The sequence below is a fragment of the Oncorhynchus kisutch genome, linkage group LG13 (assembly GCF_002021735.2).
Source record: "Oncorhynchus kisutch isolate 150728-3 linkage group LG13, Okis_V2, whole genome shotgun sequence".
In the NCBI taxonomy this organism is placed as follows: domain Eukaryota; kingdom Metazoa; phylum Chordata; class Actinopteri; order Salmoniformes; family Salmonidae; genus Oncorhynchus; species Oncorhynchus kisutch.
The window spans coordinates 21,405,507-21,424,925 of NC_034186.2; the positions used below are offsets into that span (position 1 = coordinate 21,405,507).

At 42.8% G+C, this 19,419-nt stretch overlaps 2 protein-coding genes across 4 annotated transcripts in view; one reads left to right on the forward strand and one right to left on the reverse strand.

Moving 5' to 3' along the window:
* Positions 1–11,136, reverse strand: part of LOC109902770 (KICSTOR complex protein SZT2-like) — a 24,073-nt gene extending 12,937 nt beyond the window's left edge. The window contains exons 1-4 of one of the 3 annotated variants that reach the window (XM_020499401.2): positions 11,028–11,136; positions 10,074–10,199; positions 2,476–2,641; positions 1,656–2,255 (exon numbers count right to left, since the gene is read on the reverse strand). In XM_020499401.2, coding sequence (XP_020354990.1) covers positions 1,656–1,809 — 154 coding nt within the window. In that variant the 5' untranslated portion in view covers positions 1,810–2,255; positions 2,476–2,641; positions 10,074–10,199; positions 11,028–11,136. Of the gene's footprint in view, positions 1–1,655; positions 2,256–2,475; positions 2,642–10,073; positions 10,200–10,695; positions 10,791–10,948 lie in introns of those variants that run through there. The other 2 variants (XM_020499397.2, XM_020499400.2) reach the window with 2 other exon arrangements.
* LOC109902769 (mediator of RNA polymerase II transcription subunit 8) lies at positions 10,592–19,419 on the forward strand. Its single transcript, XM_020499396.2, has 7 exons — positions 10,592–11,344; positions 11,537–11,658; positions 12,279–12,423; positions 14,705–14,845; positions 15,362–15,449; positions 15,618–15,854; positions 16,092–19,419. The coding sequence occupies exons 1-7, from the start codon at positions 11,339–11,341 to the stop codon at positions 16,157–16,159; spliced, it is 807 nt and encodes a 268-aa protein (XP_020354985.1). The 5' UTR covers positions 10,592–11,338; the 3' UTR covers positions 16,160–19,419.

The following is a 19,419-nucleotide window of genomic DNA, read 5'->3' on the forward strand; positions in this document are numbered from 1 at the left end:
GCTAGCCATTCAAATTGTAATGAGTACTTTTGAGTGTCAGGGAAAATGTATTGAGTGAAAAATATGTTATTTTCTTTTGGGATGTAGTGAAGTAAAAGTAGTAAAAAAAGATAAATAGTAAAGTACAGCCCAAAAAAGACTTAAGTAGCACTTTAAAGTAATTTTACTTAAGTACTTTACACCCAGGGGCACCATATGGGGGGAAAGGTAGGACGATTCTGTTAGGTCCTGTGACTGACAGAGGCCCTAAAAAAATATTAGAACATTAGGTAAAACATTTCCAATATTAAATTATTAACACAATATTTTATTTACAATGTACTAATAAAACTAAATGGTTGATTTGTCTTGTTTTTGGCAAAAAGTAAACATCCAGAGAGCCTGTATTGCCCCCTCCCCTCCCTCTATCTATATGAAATGGTTCGGTCCTGCCCCCAAACCAGGCACAAACGGTACTTGCTAGCAGTGAATTGTGAGTGAGGAGTGCTGGTGGAGCATCAGGTCTTAGCTTCCCAAAGAAAAATCTGGCTTCCAAAATTGAAAAGAAAGAAAAGAAAAAGACAGGAGAGAGAAAAGAAAGGGTGACAGTATGTCACATAATTTTTCACAAAGGAAAGTTATTCATTAAAGTTAAGAGAATTTTACATTCAAGAATTGTAATTGCTAATTTCTTATAGAGGGTATCAGTCTTGCATCAAATAGCAAATTCCACTGCAGAGTGTTGCATGAATGTCTGCACAGTGTTATATTTTCACAGCTCACTGTCAGTAAATATCGTACAGTAAATATTGGACTACAAGAGAGTTGCAAGCCTGCAAAGGTAGAGTTATTTAAGGCTTTGAACGGGTCAATTGGGTTCTGGAGGTGTATGGTTACAGCAATTGCGCAGGGATGGTGTGGCCTGTGGTGGTTATCTTTCATGGGGGCCCAAAGTGATATCTTTCATGGGGGCCCAAAGTGATATCTTTCATGGGGGCCCAAAGTGATATCTTTCATGGAGGCCCAAAGTGATATCTTTCATGGGGGCCCAAAGTGATATCTTTCATGGAGGCCCAAAGTGATATCTTTCATGGGGGCCCAAAGTGATATCTTTCATGGAGGCCCAAAGTGATACCTTTCATGGAGGCCCAAAGTGATATCTTTTATGGAGCCCCAAAGTGATATCTTTCATGGAGGCCCAAAGTGATATCTTTCATGGAGGCCCAAAGTGATATCTTTCATGGGGGCCCAAAGTGATATCTTTCATGGGGGCCCAAAGTGATATCTTTCATGGGGGCCCAAAGTGATATCATTCATGGGGGCCCAAAATCCCTGGCGGCAGCCCTGTTTGCACCACTGGATTAGCGTAGTCATAGTGCAATCTGTAGTTGATAATCAGTGACCACTAAGTGGATGTCACCAACTAAAATATTCCAATTACTAATGTTTAACTTCCGACATAATGCCGGCATAACAATGTGACAAGGGTAACGACATGTCTGTATTATCATGATGTGCTGTGCAATTTAAAAGCTAATGGTGGGATATGAAACAAATCTGAGAATATGAAAGTGATCTACTCAAATCCTGTTTTGGCTCAGGACATTGAGCAAAACTGTAATGGCGAACAACAATTGTAGAGTGAAAAATTGACAAAATACCATACTCTTTCTTACCACAGTAGTACTCAGGGTTCATGGACTCGCTGGTCTTGAGGAAAGAGTATGTGAGGAAGGCCTTGTGGTAGGTGTTCATGTTCTGACTGGCCAGGTCAGGCTCAGGACAGCTAGACAGGTAGGAGCCAAAGGTCGCCAAGGAGATGAACTTCATCAGCTCAACGTTAGGGATGTACCCAAAACTACAAGTCGTATGAGTAGGCCCCGCCCACCTGACAACATACACAGAGAACGGAAACAAAATATGAAACCAACCACAACTATAGATTATCCACAATATGTGAAGATTTATTCAGAACCAACTTTGATTTCAAAAATAGTGTTACTGAATGAGAGAGACAATATTTAGTTAGATGGATTCTCTGAAGGGCAGTTGCCTGCTGGCCTAAAATCCAAACTGAATCCATGAGTTTCACTTTGTTAAACAGAGCATGGACTCAGTTTGGATTCCATGCTCGTTGTCTGCCTCAGTTGAGAAGATACAATAATCCACAGTAGACAGCAGATCTCATGGTGAGCTCATGGTGAGCTGGTTCAGAAGGGTCTCACACACAGCCACGTCAGAAACACTGGTCACCCCATCTGTAATTACGATTACACCTGGAGAAGTTTGATTGAGAGTTTGGTTTAATGGGTTACAACAAAACAGGATCAACTCAGGTTAAGGCAGGTAAAACTGACTGAAACAAATGTCACTCTTCCCTAGGGAGCAGTGGTAAGAAGCTAGGCTTTCAAAGACAAATAGGCACAGTGTGGAAAACCAACCTTGATTGTTCGATTGAACAAAGAAATGCAGTAAGTATGGACGGTCTAAACCAACCTGCAATGGAGTTGGGGGGCAACAGCTGTAGAGCTAGGATGCACTGTCACACCATGCTGACCAGCCCTACGTCTGCAGTCACCATGGAAACGCCATGTTTCCTCACAGGCACATCCTCCATGATCATGTCACTGCCGAACCCAGGGCAAGGGATTGGCCCAACAAACTATGAGAGAGAAAATGAATGATCAACTGAGATCAACCTGAAAATGGAGGGGGGGGGGGGGTATCTGGGGGGCTATGAGATACCAGAACGCATTGAGAAAAAGAAGTCAAACAACGTAGCAGCACAGCAGACAGAGTAAACAGCCAAGTAGCCTACTATCTATGGTGGTGAAATGGACAGCACTCTCCAAGGTGCTGATTATTTCAAAGCATTTTTGCCCACATACTTGAGTATAGCTGCAGGGCTTACACAAGTCTGAATTTCTTATTGCCTCATTTTCTAGACATCAATGTACAGCAACGTTTTTACACATCATTGCAGAACACCCGCCATATACACACACATAGTAAGCTGTGGGGCTTACCAGAATCGAATTCATATTATTTTCAAGACATCACTGCAGAAAGCCTGCCATATACACACAGTCAGCTGTGGGGCTTACCAGACTCGAATTCATATTATTTTCAAGACATCACTGCAGAAAGCCCGCCATATACACACAGTCAGCTGTGGGGCTTACCAGACATCATGTAGCAGTAGAACAAATATCACAATATCGGAAGATATTATATATTATATATATATCACTTCAAATCAAATAAATCAATATAGGCTACAGCAGAACACACGAGAATATATAGGCTTCCTGCCTATGTGACAATATGATGCACATATTCACATTAACCTCCCACAATGACAATCCCCGTATCAAGTCCACTTAACCACTGACAGTCAATTTCTTGCTCAAAGCTATGAGAGGGCCTGTGGCTGTGATGTTTAGCCTCCTAAGGAGGTTGGGAAGATAACACTCAAAATGAAAAAATTGTCTGTAGAGTAACTATAACCTGGGTGTCCTTGTCTACAGGGCTGGCTGACACCAAATGCACCTTGGTTGGAGCATGTTCAAAAACCTTTTTTCTGACGGCTCTTTGTTTTTTTTGCTTTTTTACAACTGAGGCAGAGGATGTAACTGTACATTCCACCCACTGTATTGCTAGTTTAAATCAGTGTGGCAGGATAGGATGATTACACAGAAGGGTCACCACACTTTTACATGATGATGGGTCAGGAGAAATAACGAGGAGCAAACTTAATTTAACAGTACCTCTTGCGGCATTATTTATTAATTGTTTTACTGTTCGCACTATACATTTTTTTTAAACAACGGTATGTAACAAAGTATTGAGATAAACTTTTGTTATTGACCAAATACTTATTTTCCACCATAATTTTCAAATAAATTAATAAAAATCCTACAATGTGATTTTCTGGTATTTTTTTTCTCATTTTGTCTGTCATAGTTGAAGTGTACCTATGATGAAAATTACAGGCCTCTCTCATATTTTTAAGTGGGAGAACTTGCACAATTGGTGGCTGACTAAATACTTTTTTGCCCCACTGTACATGCCCGTCTGAAGTTTGCCATTGAACATCTGAATGATTCAGAGGACAACTGGGTGAAAGTGTTGTGGTCAAATGAGACCAAAATGGAGCTCTTTGGCATCAACTCAACTCGCCGTGTTTGGAGGAGGAGGAATGCTGCCCATGACCCCAAGAACACCATCCCCACCGTCAAACATGGAGGTGGAAACCTTATGCTTTGGGGGTGTTTTTCTGCTAAGGGGACAGGACAACTTCGCCACATCAAAGGGACGATGGACGGGGCCATGTACCGTCAAATCTTGGGTGAGAACCTCTTTCCCTCAGCCAGGGCATTAAAAATGGGTCGTGGATGGGTATTCCAGCATGACAATGACCCAAAACACACAGCCAAGGCAACAAAGGAGTGGCTCAAGAAGAAGCACATTAAGGTCCTGGAGTGGCCTAGCCAGTCTCCAGACCTTAATCCCATAGAAAATCTGTGGAGGGAGCTGAAGGTTCGAGTTGCCAAATGTCAGCCTCGAAACCTTAATGACTTGGAGAAGATCTGCAAAGAGGAGTGGGACAAAATCCCTCCTGAGATGTGTGCAAACCTGGTGGCCAACTACAAGAAACGCCTGACCTCTAGTGATTGCCAACAAGTACTATGTCATGTTTTGCAGAGGGGTCAAATACTTATTTCCCTCATTAAAATGCAAATCAATTTATAACATTTTTGTCATGTTCTTTTCTGGCTTTTTTTGTTATTATTCTGTCTCTCACTGTTCAAATAAACCTACCATTACAATTATAGACTGATATTTTATTTGTCAGTGGGCAAACGTACAAAATCAGCAGGGGATCAAATACTTTTTTCCCTCACTGTACAGTTGCAAACATTTCCTAAAAATAAAACTGTTTTCACTTTGTCATTATGGGGTATTGTGTGTAGACTGATTAGGGGAAAAAACTATTTAATCCATTTTAGAAAAAGGCTGTAACTTAACAAAATGTGGAAAAAGTCAAGGCGCCTGAATGCACTGTACCTACACGTACGCTACGATAACAAGAGGCAGGCTTCCTTATTGTTCCTAGAATTTCTAAGCAAACAGCTGGAGGAAGGACTTTCTCCTATAGAGCTACATTTTTATGGAGATCTTTGTGGGCTATATTCCACCTTGTCTCAAGGTAGTAAGTTGGTGGTCTGTTGATATCCCTCAGGTGGTGTGGGGGCTATGCTTTGGCAAAATGGGTGGGGCTATATCCTGCCTGGTTGGCCCTGTCTGGGGGTATTGTCGGACAGGGCCACAGTGTCCCCCAATCACCCCTGTCTCAGCCTCCAGTATCTATGCTGAAATAATCTATGTGCCGGGAGTCTGGGGTCAATCTGTCCTATCTTGTCTGGTGTCTGTGTGATCTCAAGTATGCTCCCTCGAATTCTCCCATCTCTCTCTTGCTCTCTCCCCTCATGGAGGACCAGAGCTCTAGGGCCATGCCTCAGGACTACATGGCCTGACGACTCCTGGCTGTCACCGTCCCTGATCCAGTTTCTGCTGTTCTGCCTGTGGCTATGGAACCCTGACCTGTTCACAGGACATGATAACTTGTCCCGGACCTGCTGTTTCGACACTCTCTCTCTCCCTCCACCGCATCTGCCGTCTCAACCTCCGAATGCTTGGCTATGAAAAGCGAATTGACATTTACTACTGAGGTGCTGACCTGTTGCACCCTCTACAACCATTTTGACCATTATTTGACGCTGCTGGTCATCTATGAACATCTTTAAAAAAACTATCTGGCATTAATGGCCACGTACTCTTATGTCCACCCGGCACAGCCAGAAGAGGACTGGCCACTCCTCAGAGCCTGGTTCCCCACAAGGTTTCTTCCTAAGTTCCTACCTTTCTAGGGAGTTTTTCCTGCCCACCGTGCTTCTACATCTGCATCGCTTGCTCTTTGGAGTTTTAGGCTGGGTTTCTGTATTAGCATCTGCTGATGTAAAAGGGCTTTTAAATACATTTGATTGATTGATTGTTCCATAATTATGCATTATACTTTTTGGGATGCGCATTTGGGTGTCGAGTTGTTTAATTATGCCATATTTTCCCACATCATCATCTGATCCAGGAAGGAATTTCTGAATGACAGTCAAGTGAAGAACAGCTGTTGCAACAACAGCCCAAGTGCTGTAAAAAAGTGTTGGTGAGGAACGTCTAGAATATTTTGGTGTCTCATTTTTTATGACGGTGAAGACAGCTGGTCCTGGATCTAATATCCCTAGCGAATTGATGTTCATCGGTTGTTTGCTTGATTTACAGCAGGGTCTCGCAAGATTTAACAGAGAAAGCATCAAGGTAATGAGTTCGTTTTCGTATGTTTTTTAGCCTCAGATTGGAGAGTTTACTGTACACAATTGTGTAGGATAGACTATTGTGCAACACCCAACACTATTCCTATGAATTATTCTGGATATAATGACAACCAATTACATAGCCTAATGGACTTATTCACAATATGATCTGGTAATGAAATAGCATGACAAATACATTTTGGTTTTTATGTAACACCCAGGGTTGAAAGTAGATTGAATTTCTTCCCGGTACAATACTTTTTATGGGCCTAATTATAGAATGACATAAATAATCCCTATTCAATAGGACCTAGTCGTAAAGATTTGTCACTTCATTTTTTAAAACGTGTTACTTTTTATTGTGGCATAAACACTACCAGTCATGATGTTTTCATCTGATTGTCAAACAATCACTTCAAATGCCTCCTTTACTAGACTACCTGTGCAAATTCAACCACCTGCAACATATTTCCTACATTCAAACAGTGGTGAATAGAAAGCCACATCTTTCACAGAATTTATGCCTCCACTGCTGTCCGCGCGCGTCTCATTGTCGACCACTCATCTCTGCCTTGACAAAATGTCAGTGTTCTCGTCGAACCACCACATTTTGGTGTGTAAGTTATACCACCTGTTTTCAAGTCCATTCGCAAATTCATCATTCCTCTGGCATGCAGTAATGATAAATAGTGGTGTAATAGCCTATAGATTTGACATTTTGTTTTCATTATTGTGATAGGCTCATGTTTTACTGGTACGGCGTACCCCCACTATTTATTTTGCAGGGACGCTGTAATGGACCGTACCACCTTACTTTCACCCCTGGTTATACCTGCAATTTCGAACAATTACAAGGGGCTTGAAGTAGGCTTCTTGAAATTGAATACTGAGCTCAGAAATGCAAGTACTGGAATAGGCTTACAATGAAGATCAGACATTTACTCAATTTGGTGCTTGAGAAGTCGTTGTAATTATTGTAGACAATTTATAAGTTCTCCTGCTCACTTTTAGTTATCTGTGATTTCATTATTTATCCGTTTTTGTGTGAGATGTGGCCACTTTTGTTTGTTTCCCACCGCTACTCTGTTGCGGTAAAACCACATGTGGTTATTATGAGAACGACAATATATCTAATGCAGGCTTCAACTTCGCTTTCCATACAAATCCTTCCATTACAAAAGGAACCGTTTTTTGGTTGCTTTCTGATTATAAAATGGTGATTGAAATGGTGAGAATAATGCTACGGCTATTCATGGCTTTATTATGTGCCTGCGATGGCCACTTGGGCTACAGAAGAATCAACATCAAATCAAATGTATTTATATAGCCCTTCATATATCAGCTGATATCTCAAAGTGCTGTACTGAAACCCAGCCTAAAACCCCAAACAGCAAGCAATGCAGGTGTAGAAGCACGGTGGCTAGGGAAAACTCCCTAGAAAGGCCAAAACCTAGGAAGAAACCTAGAGAGGAACCAGGCTATGAGTGGTGGGCCAGTCCTCTTCTGGCTGTGCCGGGTGGAGATTATAACAGAACATGGCAAAGATGTTCAAATGTTCATAAATGACCAGCATGGTCAAATAATAATAATAATCACAGTAGTTGTCGAGGGTGCAGCAAGTCAGCACCTCAGGAGTAAATGTCAGTTGGCTTTTCATAGCCGATCATTAAGAGTATCTCTACCACTCCTGCTGTCTCTAGAGAGTTGAAAACAGCAGGTATGGGACAGGTAGCACATCCGGTGAACAGGTCAGGGTTCCATAGCTGCCGGCAGAACGGTTGTAACTGGAGCAGCAGCACGGCCAGGTGGACTGGGGACAGCAAGGAGTCATCATGCCAGGTAGTCCTGAGGCATGGTCCTAGGGCTCAGGTCCTCCGAGAGAGAGAAAGAAAGAAAGATAATTAGAGAGAGCATACTTAAAATTCACACAGGACACCAGATGACAAGAGAAGTACTCCAGATATAACAAACTGACCCTAGCCCCCCGACACAAACTACTGCAGCATAAATACTGGAGGCTGAGACAGGAGGGGTCAGGAGACACTGTGGCCCCATCCGATGATACCCCCGGAAAGGGCCAAACAGGAAGAATATAACCCCACCCACTTTGCCAAAGCACTAGGCTACCCTAGTGGTTAGAGCGTTGGACTAGTAACCGGACTGGTAACCGGAAGGTTGCAAGTTTAATCCCCCGAGCTGACACGGTACAAATCTGCCGTTCTGCCCCTGAACAGGCAGTTAACCCACTGTTCCTAGGCCTTCATTGAAAATAAGAATTTGTTCTTAACCGACTTGCTGGTTAAATAAAGATAAAAAAGGGATATCTTCAACCACCAACTTACCATCCTGAGACAGGGCAGATCTCCGCCATGGCACAACCCAAGGCGGGGGCGCCAACCCAGACAGGAAGATCACATCAGTGACTCAACCCACTCAAGTGCATCATTTTTGGACAGAAAGTTTTCATTTGAGTCAATCAGTTGTGTTGTGATAAGATAGCCCTATCTTCTGTATACCACCCCTATTTGGTAAAAGACCAAATCCATATTATGGCAATAACAGCTCAAATAAATCATTACTTTAAGACATTATTTTATTTTTTATTTTACTAGGCAAGTCAGTTAAGAACAAATTCTTATTTTCAATGAGGCCTAGGAACAGTGGGTTAACTGCCTGTTCAGGGGCAGAACGACAGATTTGTACCTTGTCAGCTCGGGGATTCGAACTTGCAACCTTTCAGTTACTAGTCCAACGCTCTAACCACTAGGCTACCCTGCCGCCCCATGGAGGTTAGTCAATCAGGAACACTTCAAGAACTTTAAAAGTTTCTTCAAATGCAGTCACAAATAAATGCTTCAGAGTTCAAGTAACAGACATCTCAACATCAACTGTTCAGAGGAGACTGTGTGAATCAGGCCTTCATGGTCGAATTTCTGCAAAGAAACCACTATTAAAGGACACCAATAAAATGAAGAGACTTGCTTGGGCCAAGAAACATGAGCAATGGACATTAGACCAGTCCAAATTTTAGATTTTTGGTTGCAACCGCTGTCTTTGTGAGACACAGAGTAGATGAACGGATGATCTCCGCATGTCCGGTTCCCACCGTGAAGCATGGAGGAGGAGGTGTGATGGTGATTTGTAGTGACACTGTATGTGATTTATTTAGAATTCAAGGCACACATATCCTGCATGGCTACCACAGTATTCTGAAGCGATCCGCCATCCCATCTGGTTTGCGCTGAGTGGGACTATCATTTATTTTTCAACAGGAAAATGACAAAACACACCTCCAGGCTGTGTAAGGGCTATTTTACCAAGAATGAGTGATGGAGTGCTGCATCAGATGACCTGGCCTCCACAATCACCCGACCTCAACCCAATTGAGATGGTTTGGGGCGACTTGGACCTCAGAGTGAAGAAAAAGCAGCCAAGTGCTCAGCATACGTGGGAACAATTCAAGATTGTTGGAAAAGCATTCCAGGTGAAGCTGGCTGAGAGAATGCCAAGAGTGTGCAAAGCTGTCATCAAGGCAAAGTGTGGCTACTTCGAAGAATCTCATAAAATATATTCTGATTTGTTTAACACTTTTTGGTTACTACATGATTTCTGGTCTGGTCGCAGATCTATTTACGCTATATTGCCAACACTTATAGTCGTTATCTTTAGAGCGGCAGCACAAAAGTCTAGCTACATCTCCTCCAGTAGAGCTAGTTAACCCACCAGTTCAGACTTTGGGACCGGCCAGATGACCCGATTGAGCTTGCCCAGGAACCAGGCCAGACGTATGTTGCGTGAGATACGGTATTCCTCCTTCATTAGCAGGTACACCTGGTCTGGCTCCTCCACCTGAAGAAGACAAAGAGTAAGAATTAGAACATTTGGTGTTATCTCGTGAAAAAAATGACAGAGCCCTTTGAGAAGAGTCAGGATGTTGTCCTGGACCCTGCTTCTGCCAACATATTGATGAACTTTGACATCCTCATGAACTAAAATAATAAATTATCTGGTCTGCAAGGGAAGGACTCTGTGCCCTTTGTTCAGTAATGTGGTTTAATAGCCTACATATTAGCAAGATACTGGACTTCTGTCACAACACGGCTTAATAACATTAAACTACATTAAATCAGTTTGCATATTCTGTGTGAAGTCTTCCTGACAGTATCATATGCCATATAATGGGTGACTTAAAGCTAAATGAGCAGCAATCTGATCCCAATTCGACTCACGTGACGCACGGCATGACACTGGCAAAACAACCGGTCTATAGCTTTATGCGGCCTGTCAAGCTAATGCATAAGATACGTTTGACAGCAAATACAGGGGACATCTTTGGTATGCTCACTTCTAGCGGACTAAACTCCACTTCCTTCACCATGGAGTGGAATTTAGTATGCTAGGTCAGTTCAGGCGCGAGCGTTTTGCAACACCCCTAGCTCAAGTTACTCTGCTGACTGTTTGAAATTAATTGTAGAAGTTAGTTAGTTTAACAAGCTAGTGGCAACTCAGAATTACAAACACATGAACCTCAGTAAATTATCTCATTGTCCTGTTTGTCTGCCATGCCTTGTATGGCATAACGACTGACATATACTGACTTATTCACTTTGTTTTCATACACGACTGCAGGCTAGTCGTTGTTGTATTTTGTTTATTTAGTTATAAACCACACGTGACCTGGATGCTTCCGTCTTCGTTTCTCCACCGGAGTTCAACAGCTAGGCCTTCAACGGTTTTGTAGTTCTACTTTGATTCCAATATACCAGCTTTCTGAAAAAGAGTGCAGATAAGTGGTATAAAATATTTTATTGAGAATTTCACGGCATAACGACTCAAAGTAACACACGGTTGTCTGGCTAATTACAAAGGTTTGGAACTTAAAACGTAAAGCAAAATTATTCTGAGCGGAGCATGCCCACTGTTGCAATCATTATTTACTTCCGGTAGATATTTATTTCGCTAGCCAGCAGGTTCGCTACCCTAATAAAATGCAGGTAAGGTGGCTTTTCGACAAAATGTTAAATTCTGAACCAGTCAATTGTCTTAAATGAAGTACAGTTCCTCATAGCGCATGACATGCTTATTTGTATTCAGCTAACGTTGCCCCAAATTACTGCTAGCGACTCACTAAGAGCTAAATGTTAACGCGTTATTAATCAAATCTGTCTTTTTTTGTTTCTGTCCAGCAACGCGAAGAAAAATTGCTGGACGCATCCGTGGAATCGCTTATTTCCCGCGTAGCTCATCTAAAAAACGCTCTTCACAGTTTCATCTACAAGTTGGAAAACGAGTATGAACGACTGACATGGTAAGTGACTAACTTAGCTGCTATAGCTATTAAAAATATCGTCTAGTCAGACAATTAGCTGCTTTGTTCCCAGATGGCTGACAGCATCACATTAGCCGGTTACAATCTGCTACCTAGCAAGTGACGAGCTAAATACTTACGTTAGTTAGCTAACTTTAGTTCGTATGCTTGCCTGGTTTCTTCCTAGGTTCCTTCCATTCTAGGGATTGTTTTTAACCACCTTGCTTCTACATCTGCATTGCTGGCTGTTTGGGGATTTCGACTAGGTTTCTGTATAAGCATCTGCTGATGTAAAAAGGGCTTTTAAATACATTTGATTCTTCCATAATTATGCATTATACTTTTTTGGATGCGCATTTGGGTGTCGAGCTGTTTAAATTATGCCATATTTTCACACATCGTCATCTGATCGGCTGATGTAAAAATGGATTTGTATATAAATTGCATATGATACGTTTGGAGTAAGCTAGCTAGGTCCCAGTGTTGCTTTTGGATGGCATTGCTGAAAGCAATTGCGAGACTTGGTTACCTATTTGGATAAATTAATATAATTGTATGAAAATAAATGTACTCTAATAGTTCATTCATGAAGTTGTTGTCTCTCTATACTTGAACAATAGGCCCTCTGTATTGGACAACTTTGCCCTCTTGTCCGGTCAGTTGAACACCATCAATAAACTGTTGCGGAATGAGAAGACGCCATCTTTCCGCCAGCAGATCATCATCCCCCTGCTGTTGTCTCCAGACAGGGATGAAGAACTAGCTGTGAGTATCTTTTCTGTGGATGAGGATTAGCTTGGTTAAACCAGACTGAATGCTGTACTCAGGCAGTGAAACAATGGTGAGAACAGCATTGAGTCTGATTTAACCAGGCTAGAGGAGAATAGTTTTTCAGGCATACTTATTTATTTTATTTCACCTTTATTTTACCAGTAAAGCTAGTTGAGAACAAGTTCTCATTTACAACTGCGACCTGGCCAAGATAATGCAAAGCAGTGCGACAGAAACAACAACACAGAGTTACATAGAATAAACAAGCGTACAGTCAACACGATAGAAAAAAAGGTCTATATACAGTGTGTGCAAATGGCATGAGGAGGTATGGCAATAAATAGGCCATAGTAGCAAAGTAATTACAATTTAGCAGATTAACACTGGAGTGATAGATGAGCAGATGATGATGAGCAGATGATGGTGTGTAAGTAGTGATACTGTTGTGCAAAAGAGCAGCAAAGTAAATTAAAAACAATATGGGGAAGAGGTAGGTAGATTGGGTGGGCTATTTACAGATGGACTATGGACAGCTGCAGCGATTGGTTAGCTGCTCAGATAGCTGATGTTAAAGTTTGTGAGGGAAATGTAAGTCTCCAGCTGGGTGTTGTTATCGTGACCAGTGAGCTGAGATAAAGCAGAGCTTTACCTAGCATAGACTTGTAGATGACCTGGAGCCAGTGGGTCTGGCGACGAATATGTAGCGAGGGCCAGCCGACTAGAGCATACAGGTCGCAGTGGTGGGTGGTAAAAAAAACGGATGGCGCTGTGATAGACTGCATCCAATTTGCTGAGTAGAGTATTGGAAGCTATTTTGTAGATGACATCGCCGAAGTCGAGGATCGGTAGGATAGTCAGTTTTACAGGGTAAGTTTGGTGGCGTAAGTGAATGAGGCATTGTTGCAAAATAGAAAGCCGATTCTTGATTTGATTTTGGATTGGCGATGTTTGATATGAGTCTGGAAGGAGAGTTTACAGTCTAGCCAGACGCCTAGGTATTTGTAGTTGTCCACGTATTCTAGGTAAGAACCGTCCAGAGTAGTGATGCTAGTCGGGCGGGTGTGGCAGCGAACGGTTGAAAAGCATTGTTTTATTTTTGCTAGCGTTTTAGAGCAGTTGGAGGCCACGGAAGGAGAGTTGTATTGCATTGAAGCTTGTCTGGAGGTTAGTTAACACAGTGTCCAAAGAGGGGCCAGAAGTATACAGAATGGTGTCGTCTGCGTAGAGGTGGATCAGGGAATCACCCGCAGCAAGAGTGACATCGTTGATATATACAGAGAAAAGAGTCGGCCCAAGAATTGAACCCTGTGGTACCCCCATAGAGACTGCCAGAGGTCCGGACAACAGGTCCTCCGCTTTTACACACTGAACTCTATCTGCAAAGTAGTTGGTGAACCAGGCAAGGCAGTTATTTGAGAAACCAAGGCTATTGAGTGTGCCAATAAGAAGTGATTGACAGAGTCGAAAGCCTTGGCAAGGTCGATGAAGACGGCTGCACAGTACTGTCTTTTATCGATGTCGGTTATAATGTCGTTTAGTACCTTGAGCGTGGCTGAGGTGCACCCGTGACCAGCTTGGAAACCGGATTGCACAGCGGAGAAGGTACAGTGGGATTCAAATGGTCAGTGATTTGTTTATTAACTTGGCTTTGAAAGACTTTAGAAAGGCAGGAAGGATGGATATAGGTCTGTAACAGTTTGGGTCTAGAGTGTCTCCCCCTTTGAAGAGGGGGATGACCGCGGCAGCTTTCCAATCTTTAGGGATCTCGGACTAAATAAGAGGTTGAACAGACTGGTAATAGGGGTTGCAACAATGGTGGCAGATAATTTTAGAAAGAGAGGGTCCAAATTGTCTAGCCCAGCTGATTTGTACGGGTCCAGGTTTTGCAGCTCTTTCAGAACATCTGTGATCTGGATATGGGTGAAGGATAAGCTGGGGAGGCTCGGGCAAGTACAGTGGGGAGAACAAGTATTTGATACACTGCCGATTTTGCAGGTTTTCCTACTTACAAAGCATGTAGAGGTCTGTAATTTTTATCATAGGTACACTTCAACTGTGAGAGATGGAATCTAAAACAAAAATCCAGAAAATCACATTGTATCATTTTTAAGTAATTAATTTGCATTAGTTTGTTGGCCGGGGTTGGGGTAGCCAGCAGGAGAGCATGGCCAGCTGTAGAGAAATGCTTATTGAAATTTTCGATTATCATGGATTTATTGGTGATGACATACCCTAGTCTTTGCTTACCGCCGTATACACTGCCCCCTCTCTCCAGAAACTGACAGAGCAACGCGTGCCTGTGTTCAGCCATGAGATTGTGCCGGATCACCTGCGCACCAAGCCTGATCCTGAGGTGGAGGAGCAGGAGAAACAGCTGAGTGCGGAAGCTGCCCGGATAGGACCTGAGGTGGCACAGGTAAACCGACTTGGTCTTCATCTAATCATACTGCAGTTTGAGAGGAAAGCAGCTCCCTGGTTCACATAAGGAGACCTGTATCATTTTCATACTACTGAGGGAAATTATTAATTAAATTTATTAAATTATTACATCCACCTGTTGCTGAAAAGGATAATAAAATATTGAAGCCACTTCAAGCCAGCGTGACGGACGTCACTGTGCTTGCTTAGCAGGTGAGCTTCCTCCCTTTCTCGGCACACTGGCCGTACAACGGCTCATACCAGGGTCATCTGCCTCTCAAACACATGTAACTGTTTTCGAACGTTTGTGCGTACATTTCAAGCTGTGGAATGAGGTTACGGTACTATAACAGTTAGTTACATATGCCCAAATGAACACGAACTCATGTTGTGTGGTGGGAAGACGCAAAGTAAAATGGTGCTTGTCATGTAATGCACCCATGTACATTGTAGTCTATCTATCCAACAACTCAAGTTGGAGTAACAAAATAATGCCTTGTTTTTCTCCCAACAGAAACAAATCCAGACACTGAACAAACTCTGTTCAAATCTACTGGAGAAACTGAACAATCCTCGTGATGACAGGGATGCAGACAGTGCAGGTACACTGATTGAACCAAGATTCCCTTTTTACCTGAGAACATTTACAGATACGCTAACGTAAGAACTGTTATGGAGTTTATTGATGCTTATGTACTCGATGTACAGGCGGTCTAACCTAAAATCCATGGTATGGAGTTTATACTTATGCACTCTCCTCTCTGTTTTAGCTATACGGCAAAACAAACCATCTTTCAACCCTGCTGACACCAACGCACTGGTGGCAGCGGTGGGATTTGGGAAGGGGCTTTCGAAGTGCAGGCCCCCTGGTCCTGTGGCCCCTGGACACACAGGACAAGGGCCCATGATGAGCGGAGGTCCCACCTTACAGCAGGTCACCATCGGTGGGGGTTCAGGCCAGCAGCAAGGCATGGGGCCTGGTGCTCCTCAGCAGCAAGGACAGCCAGGTATGAAGATCCTGAATGTCATATAGACATATATAGAGTCTTGCTTTGCTACACTTAAGTGTTTTATTCACTTTAAGTCCATAACTAAAGGTTCTATAGACCTGAATAATAAGGGCAGTTGGTTTTTCAGAAAGATTATTCATAGTCCTGGACAAAAAATGACTTTAAATGTACCAGACCATTCAGGTATTGAGAAAAAGACTGCCCTGTAACTGATTTGTTTATTTTATTTTTCAGGGAAAATGCCATGCAACATCAAGACAAACATCAAGGCTGCCTCCTCAATGCATCCTTACAACCGATAAGATCCGCTCTCTATCCCATACTGATAGGAAGCCTACAGAGTGAGCCATGTAAAGTAATGCAAGTATTCATATGATATATGTATGCTATGTTATCTTTTGATTAAATACATCATTTTTCGAAGAAAGTATCATACTGTGAAAGTGCAGAAATTTGTCAGATGTGCTTCCATTTGTGAACACTAGAGAGCACTGTCTTTCCATTTATATTCAAGGGACAAGACAGTTTGAGAACTTGGTCATTGTTGCAGAAAAGGTCACTGGTTCGAATCCTCGAGCCGGCTAGGTGAAAATCTCATTGTGCACTTGAGCAAGGCACTTAGCACTAATACTTCATCTAAGTCGCTCTGGATAAGAGTGTCTGCTAAATAACAAAAATGTAAACAAGTCTGCATTATGTTATGTCTTTCAGAAATGTATAATACAATTGTGGGGTTTAGTGTCAGTCAAAAAAGGAATATATTTAAAACCTGCTTCACCATGTCTCTCCAGTCATCTGAACCCTAGTACTGCCTCCTATCCCTTCACCATGTCTCTCCAGTCATCTGAACCCTAGTTCTGCCTCCTATCCCTTCACCATGTTGTCTCTCCAGTCATCTGAACCCTAGTACTGCCTCCTATCCCTTCACCATGTTGTCTCTCCAGTCATCTGAACCCTAGTTCTGCCTCCTATCCCTTCACCATGTTGTCTCTCCAGTCATCTGAACCCTAGTACTGCCTCCTATCCCTTCACCATGTTCTCTCCAGTCATCTGAACCCTAGTACTGCCTCCTATCCCTTCACCATGTTCTCTCTCCAGTCATCTGAACCCTAGTTCTGCCTCCTATCCCTTCACCATGTTCTCTCCAGTCATCTGAACCCTAGTACTGCCTCCTATCCCTTCACCATGTTCTCTCTCCAGTCATCTGAACCCTAGTTCTGCCTCCTATCCCTTCACCATGTTCTCTATCCAGTCATCTGAACCCTAGTACTGCCTCCTATCCCTTCACCATGTTCTCTATCCAGTCATCTGAACCCTAGTACTGCCTCCTATCCCTTCACCATGTTGTCTCTCCAGTCATCTGAACCCTAGTTCTGCCTCCTATCCCTTCACCATGTTCTCTCTCCAGTCATCTGAACCCTAGTACTGCCTCCTATCCCTTCACCATGTTCTCTATCCAGTCATCTGAACCCTAGTTCTGCCTCCTATCCCTTCACCATGTTCTCTATCCAGTCATCTGAACCCTAGTACTGCCTCCTATCCCTTCACCATGTTGTCTCTCCAGTCATCTGAACCCTAGTTCTGCCTCCTATCCCTTCACCATGTTCTCTATCCAGTCATCTGAACCCTAGTTCTGCCTCCTATCCCTTCACCATGTTCTCTCTCCAGTCATCTGAACTGTAGTTCTGCCTCCTATCCCTTCACCATGTTCTCTCTCCAGTCATCTGAACCCTAGCACTGCCTCTTACAGTATCCCTTCACCATTCCGGCCATTCTGAATAATGTAAGCCCGGTGAGAGTAATGCGGCTGGACATTGCACTGCCTGGCCTGATAATGTCAAAGTCGTTAAGGGAGGAAATGAGAAAGTTCATGCTGACGTGTTGGGGGCCTCTGTGCTCAGCCCCACCGTGGTCTGTCCACTCTAATCCCTATCCCACCTCCCGCTGGGCGGCCGGCACTACAGCACAAGGACAATGACCGCTGTGGCTGTCACACGATACGACACAGGTCGCTGGGTGACCTACATACACAATGTCCTCTGCCGGCCTGACGTCTCGCTGTGTCAGCCTCAATGCCCTGGTAAGAAAGGAGAGTCTGCTGAGACAGCTAGAAGATGCACAGGGTCAGACTTTCTATAGATGTCTTATAAACAGTGGACTATAGGCAGATGCACATTGTGTCCATTTGGCCTAACTGAGAGAGACTCCTGAACAGGCTGTTACTGCCTTGTTTTGACCCTACTGCAGCTCTCTCTATGTGAAAGAAATTTAGGGCTACAACTCGTTATACAATAAAAATCAATGTTTCCCGGAGATGTGAGTCCCTTGTCAAATGACATATTTTGTACTTTCCCCTTTTTTGTTTGTCCCAGTAGGACATGAGAAGCGTTGCGATAATGAAGTGGGTTTGAGGGTTGGGCTGACCTCTACCCACATTCAATTAGCACCTACTGGAGGATAATATGTGTAAAGATGAATTCTCCTGTTAAATATTTCAGTAATAATGTGTACGGAACATTTGTCACAAGATTAATTACGTGGTGCACCAGAAGTGCCTTCGTGTGGAAAATAACCCATGAAATGGTCGTGGTGAATTTAGATAGAGGGTGCATTGTTCTTGTCATTCTCCTCTTGATTGTTTTTTAGATTCATATTTTGCTCTTGTTTCCTCAATCACATGCTCAATCTGATTCGGATTCATCCTCCAATAATTGATTCTAATCTTTTAATGATAGGGTGACATCTGCAATTTCCATTTAAGAGAAAGTGTTTAATCTTTTCTAGGATGCAATGAGCTTCAGGATGTCATTGAATGCCACCTAACATAAAGCCATTATCTTTAGGTAGTGGCATGTAGCATAACGGTTAATAGTGTTGGAGCATCACCGATCCGTTGTGCCCTTGAACAAGACAGTTCATCCTAATTGCTCCTGTAAAACGCTCTGGATAAGCGCGTCTACTAAATTACTAATATGTAAACGTATGTGGCTTTGCTGGTGTGTCAGTCAGGCCATCTTCCTTCGGCTTAGTCTTCATAGACATGGTGTTGAACTTTGAACTGACCATGAGGGGTCAGCAGTCTTTCACAGCTGAGTCTTTTGTGACAATATTCCACAATCTACAGTAAATCCTTCGGTCTTTAGGATGCAAGTTCATGGTCCAAACACACTGTGATATTTTAGAGATTTGTTGCCTTTTCTCTGACAATTATCATGATACTTACATATGTTACATGATAATTACACATTTCTTCTCCCTGAGATTTTTGGATGAATACTGAACGTGACTGCTTCCTCCATATCCATGATCCTCTCTGAAAATCCCATATTCCCCTGAATTTATGTAGCTAGCCCAGCAAGATAGTCTCGCAATGCTCACTTGTTCTGGCTTTGTCTGTGAGGTGATTGCAATGCCAGTATATATATCTATGTCCTTGATCATCTAGAGAGGAGAATGTTTAGCATTTCTCAGTTCGGTTTGGATTTATGTTCCAGAGAAGATTGATGGTTTTTCTTATGGGTTGGATTTGAATTTTGGCTTTGTAATAAATGATTTTGGCACA

Bases quoted from the DNA above. Each gene is read 5' to 3' on its own strand.
- LOC109902769 (XM_020499396.2), top strand. The intron at 11,659-12,278 runs GTAAGTGACTAA...CTTGAACAATAG, and splicing joins GAGTATGAACGACTGACATG to GCCCTCTGTATTGGACAACT. The intron at 15,855-16,091 runs GTATGAAGATCC...TTTATTTTTCAG, and splicing joins TCAGCAGCAAGGACAGCCAG to GGAAAATGCCATGCAACATC.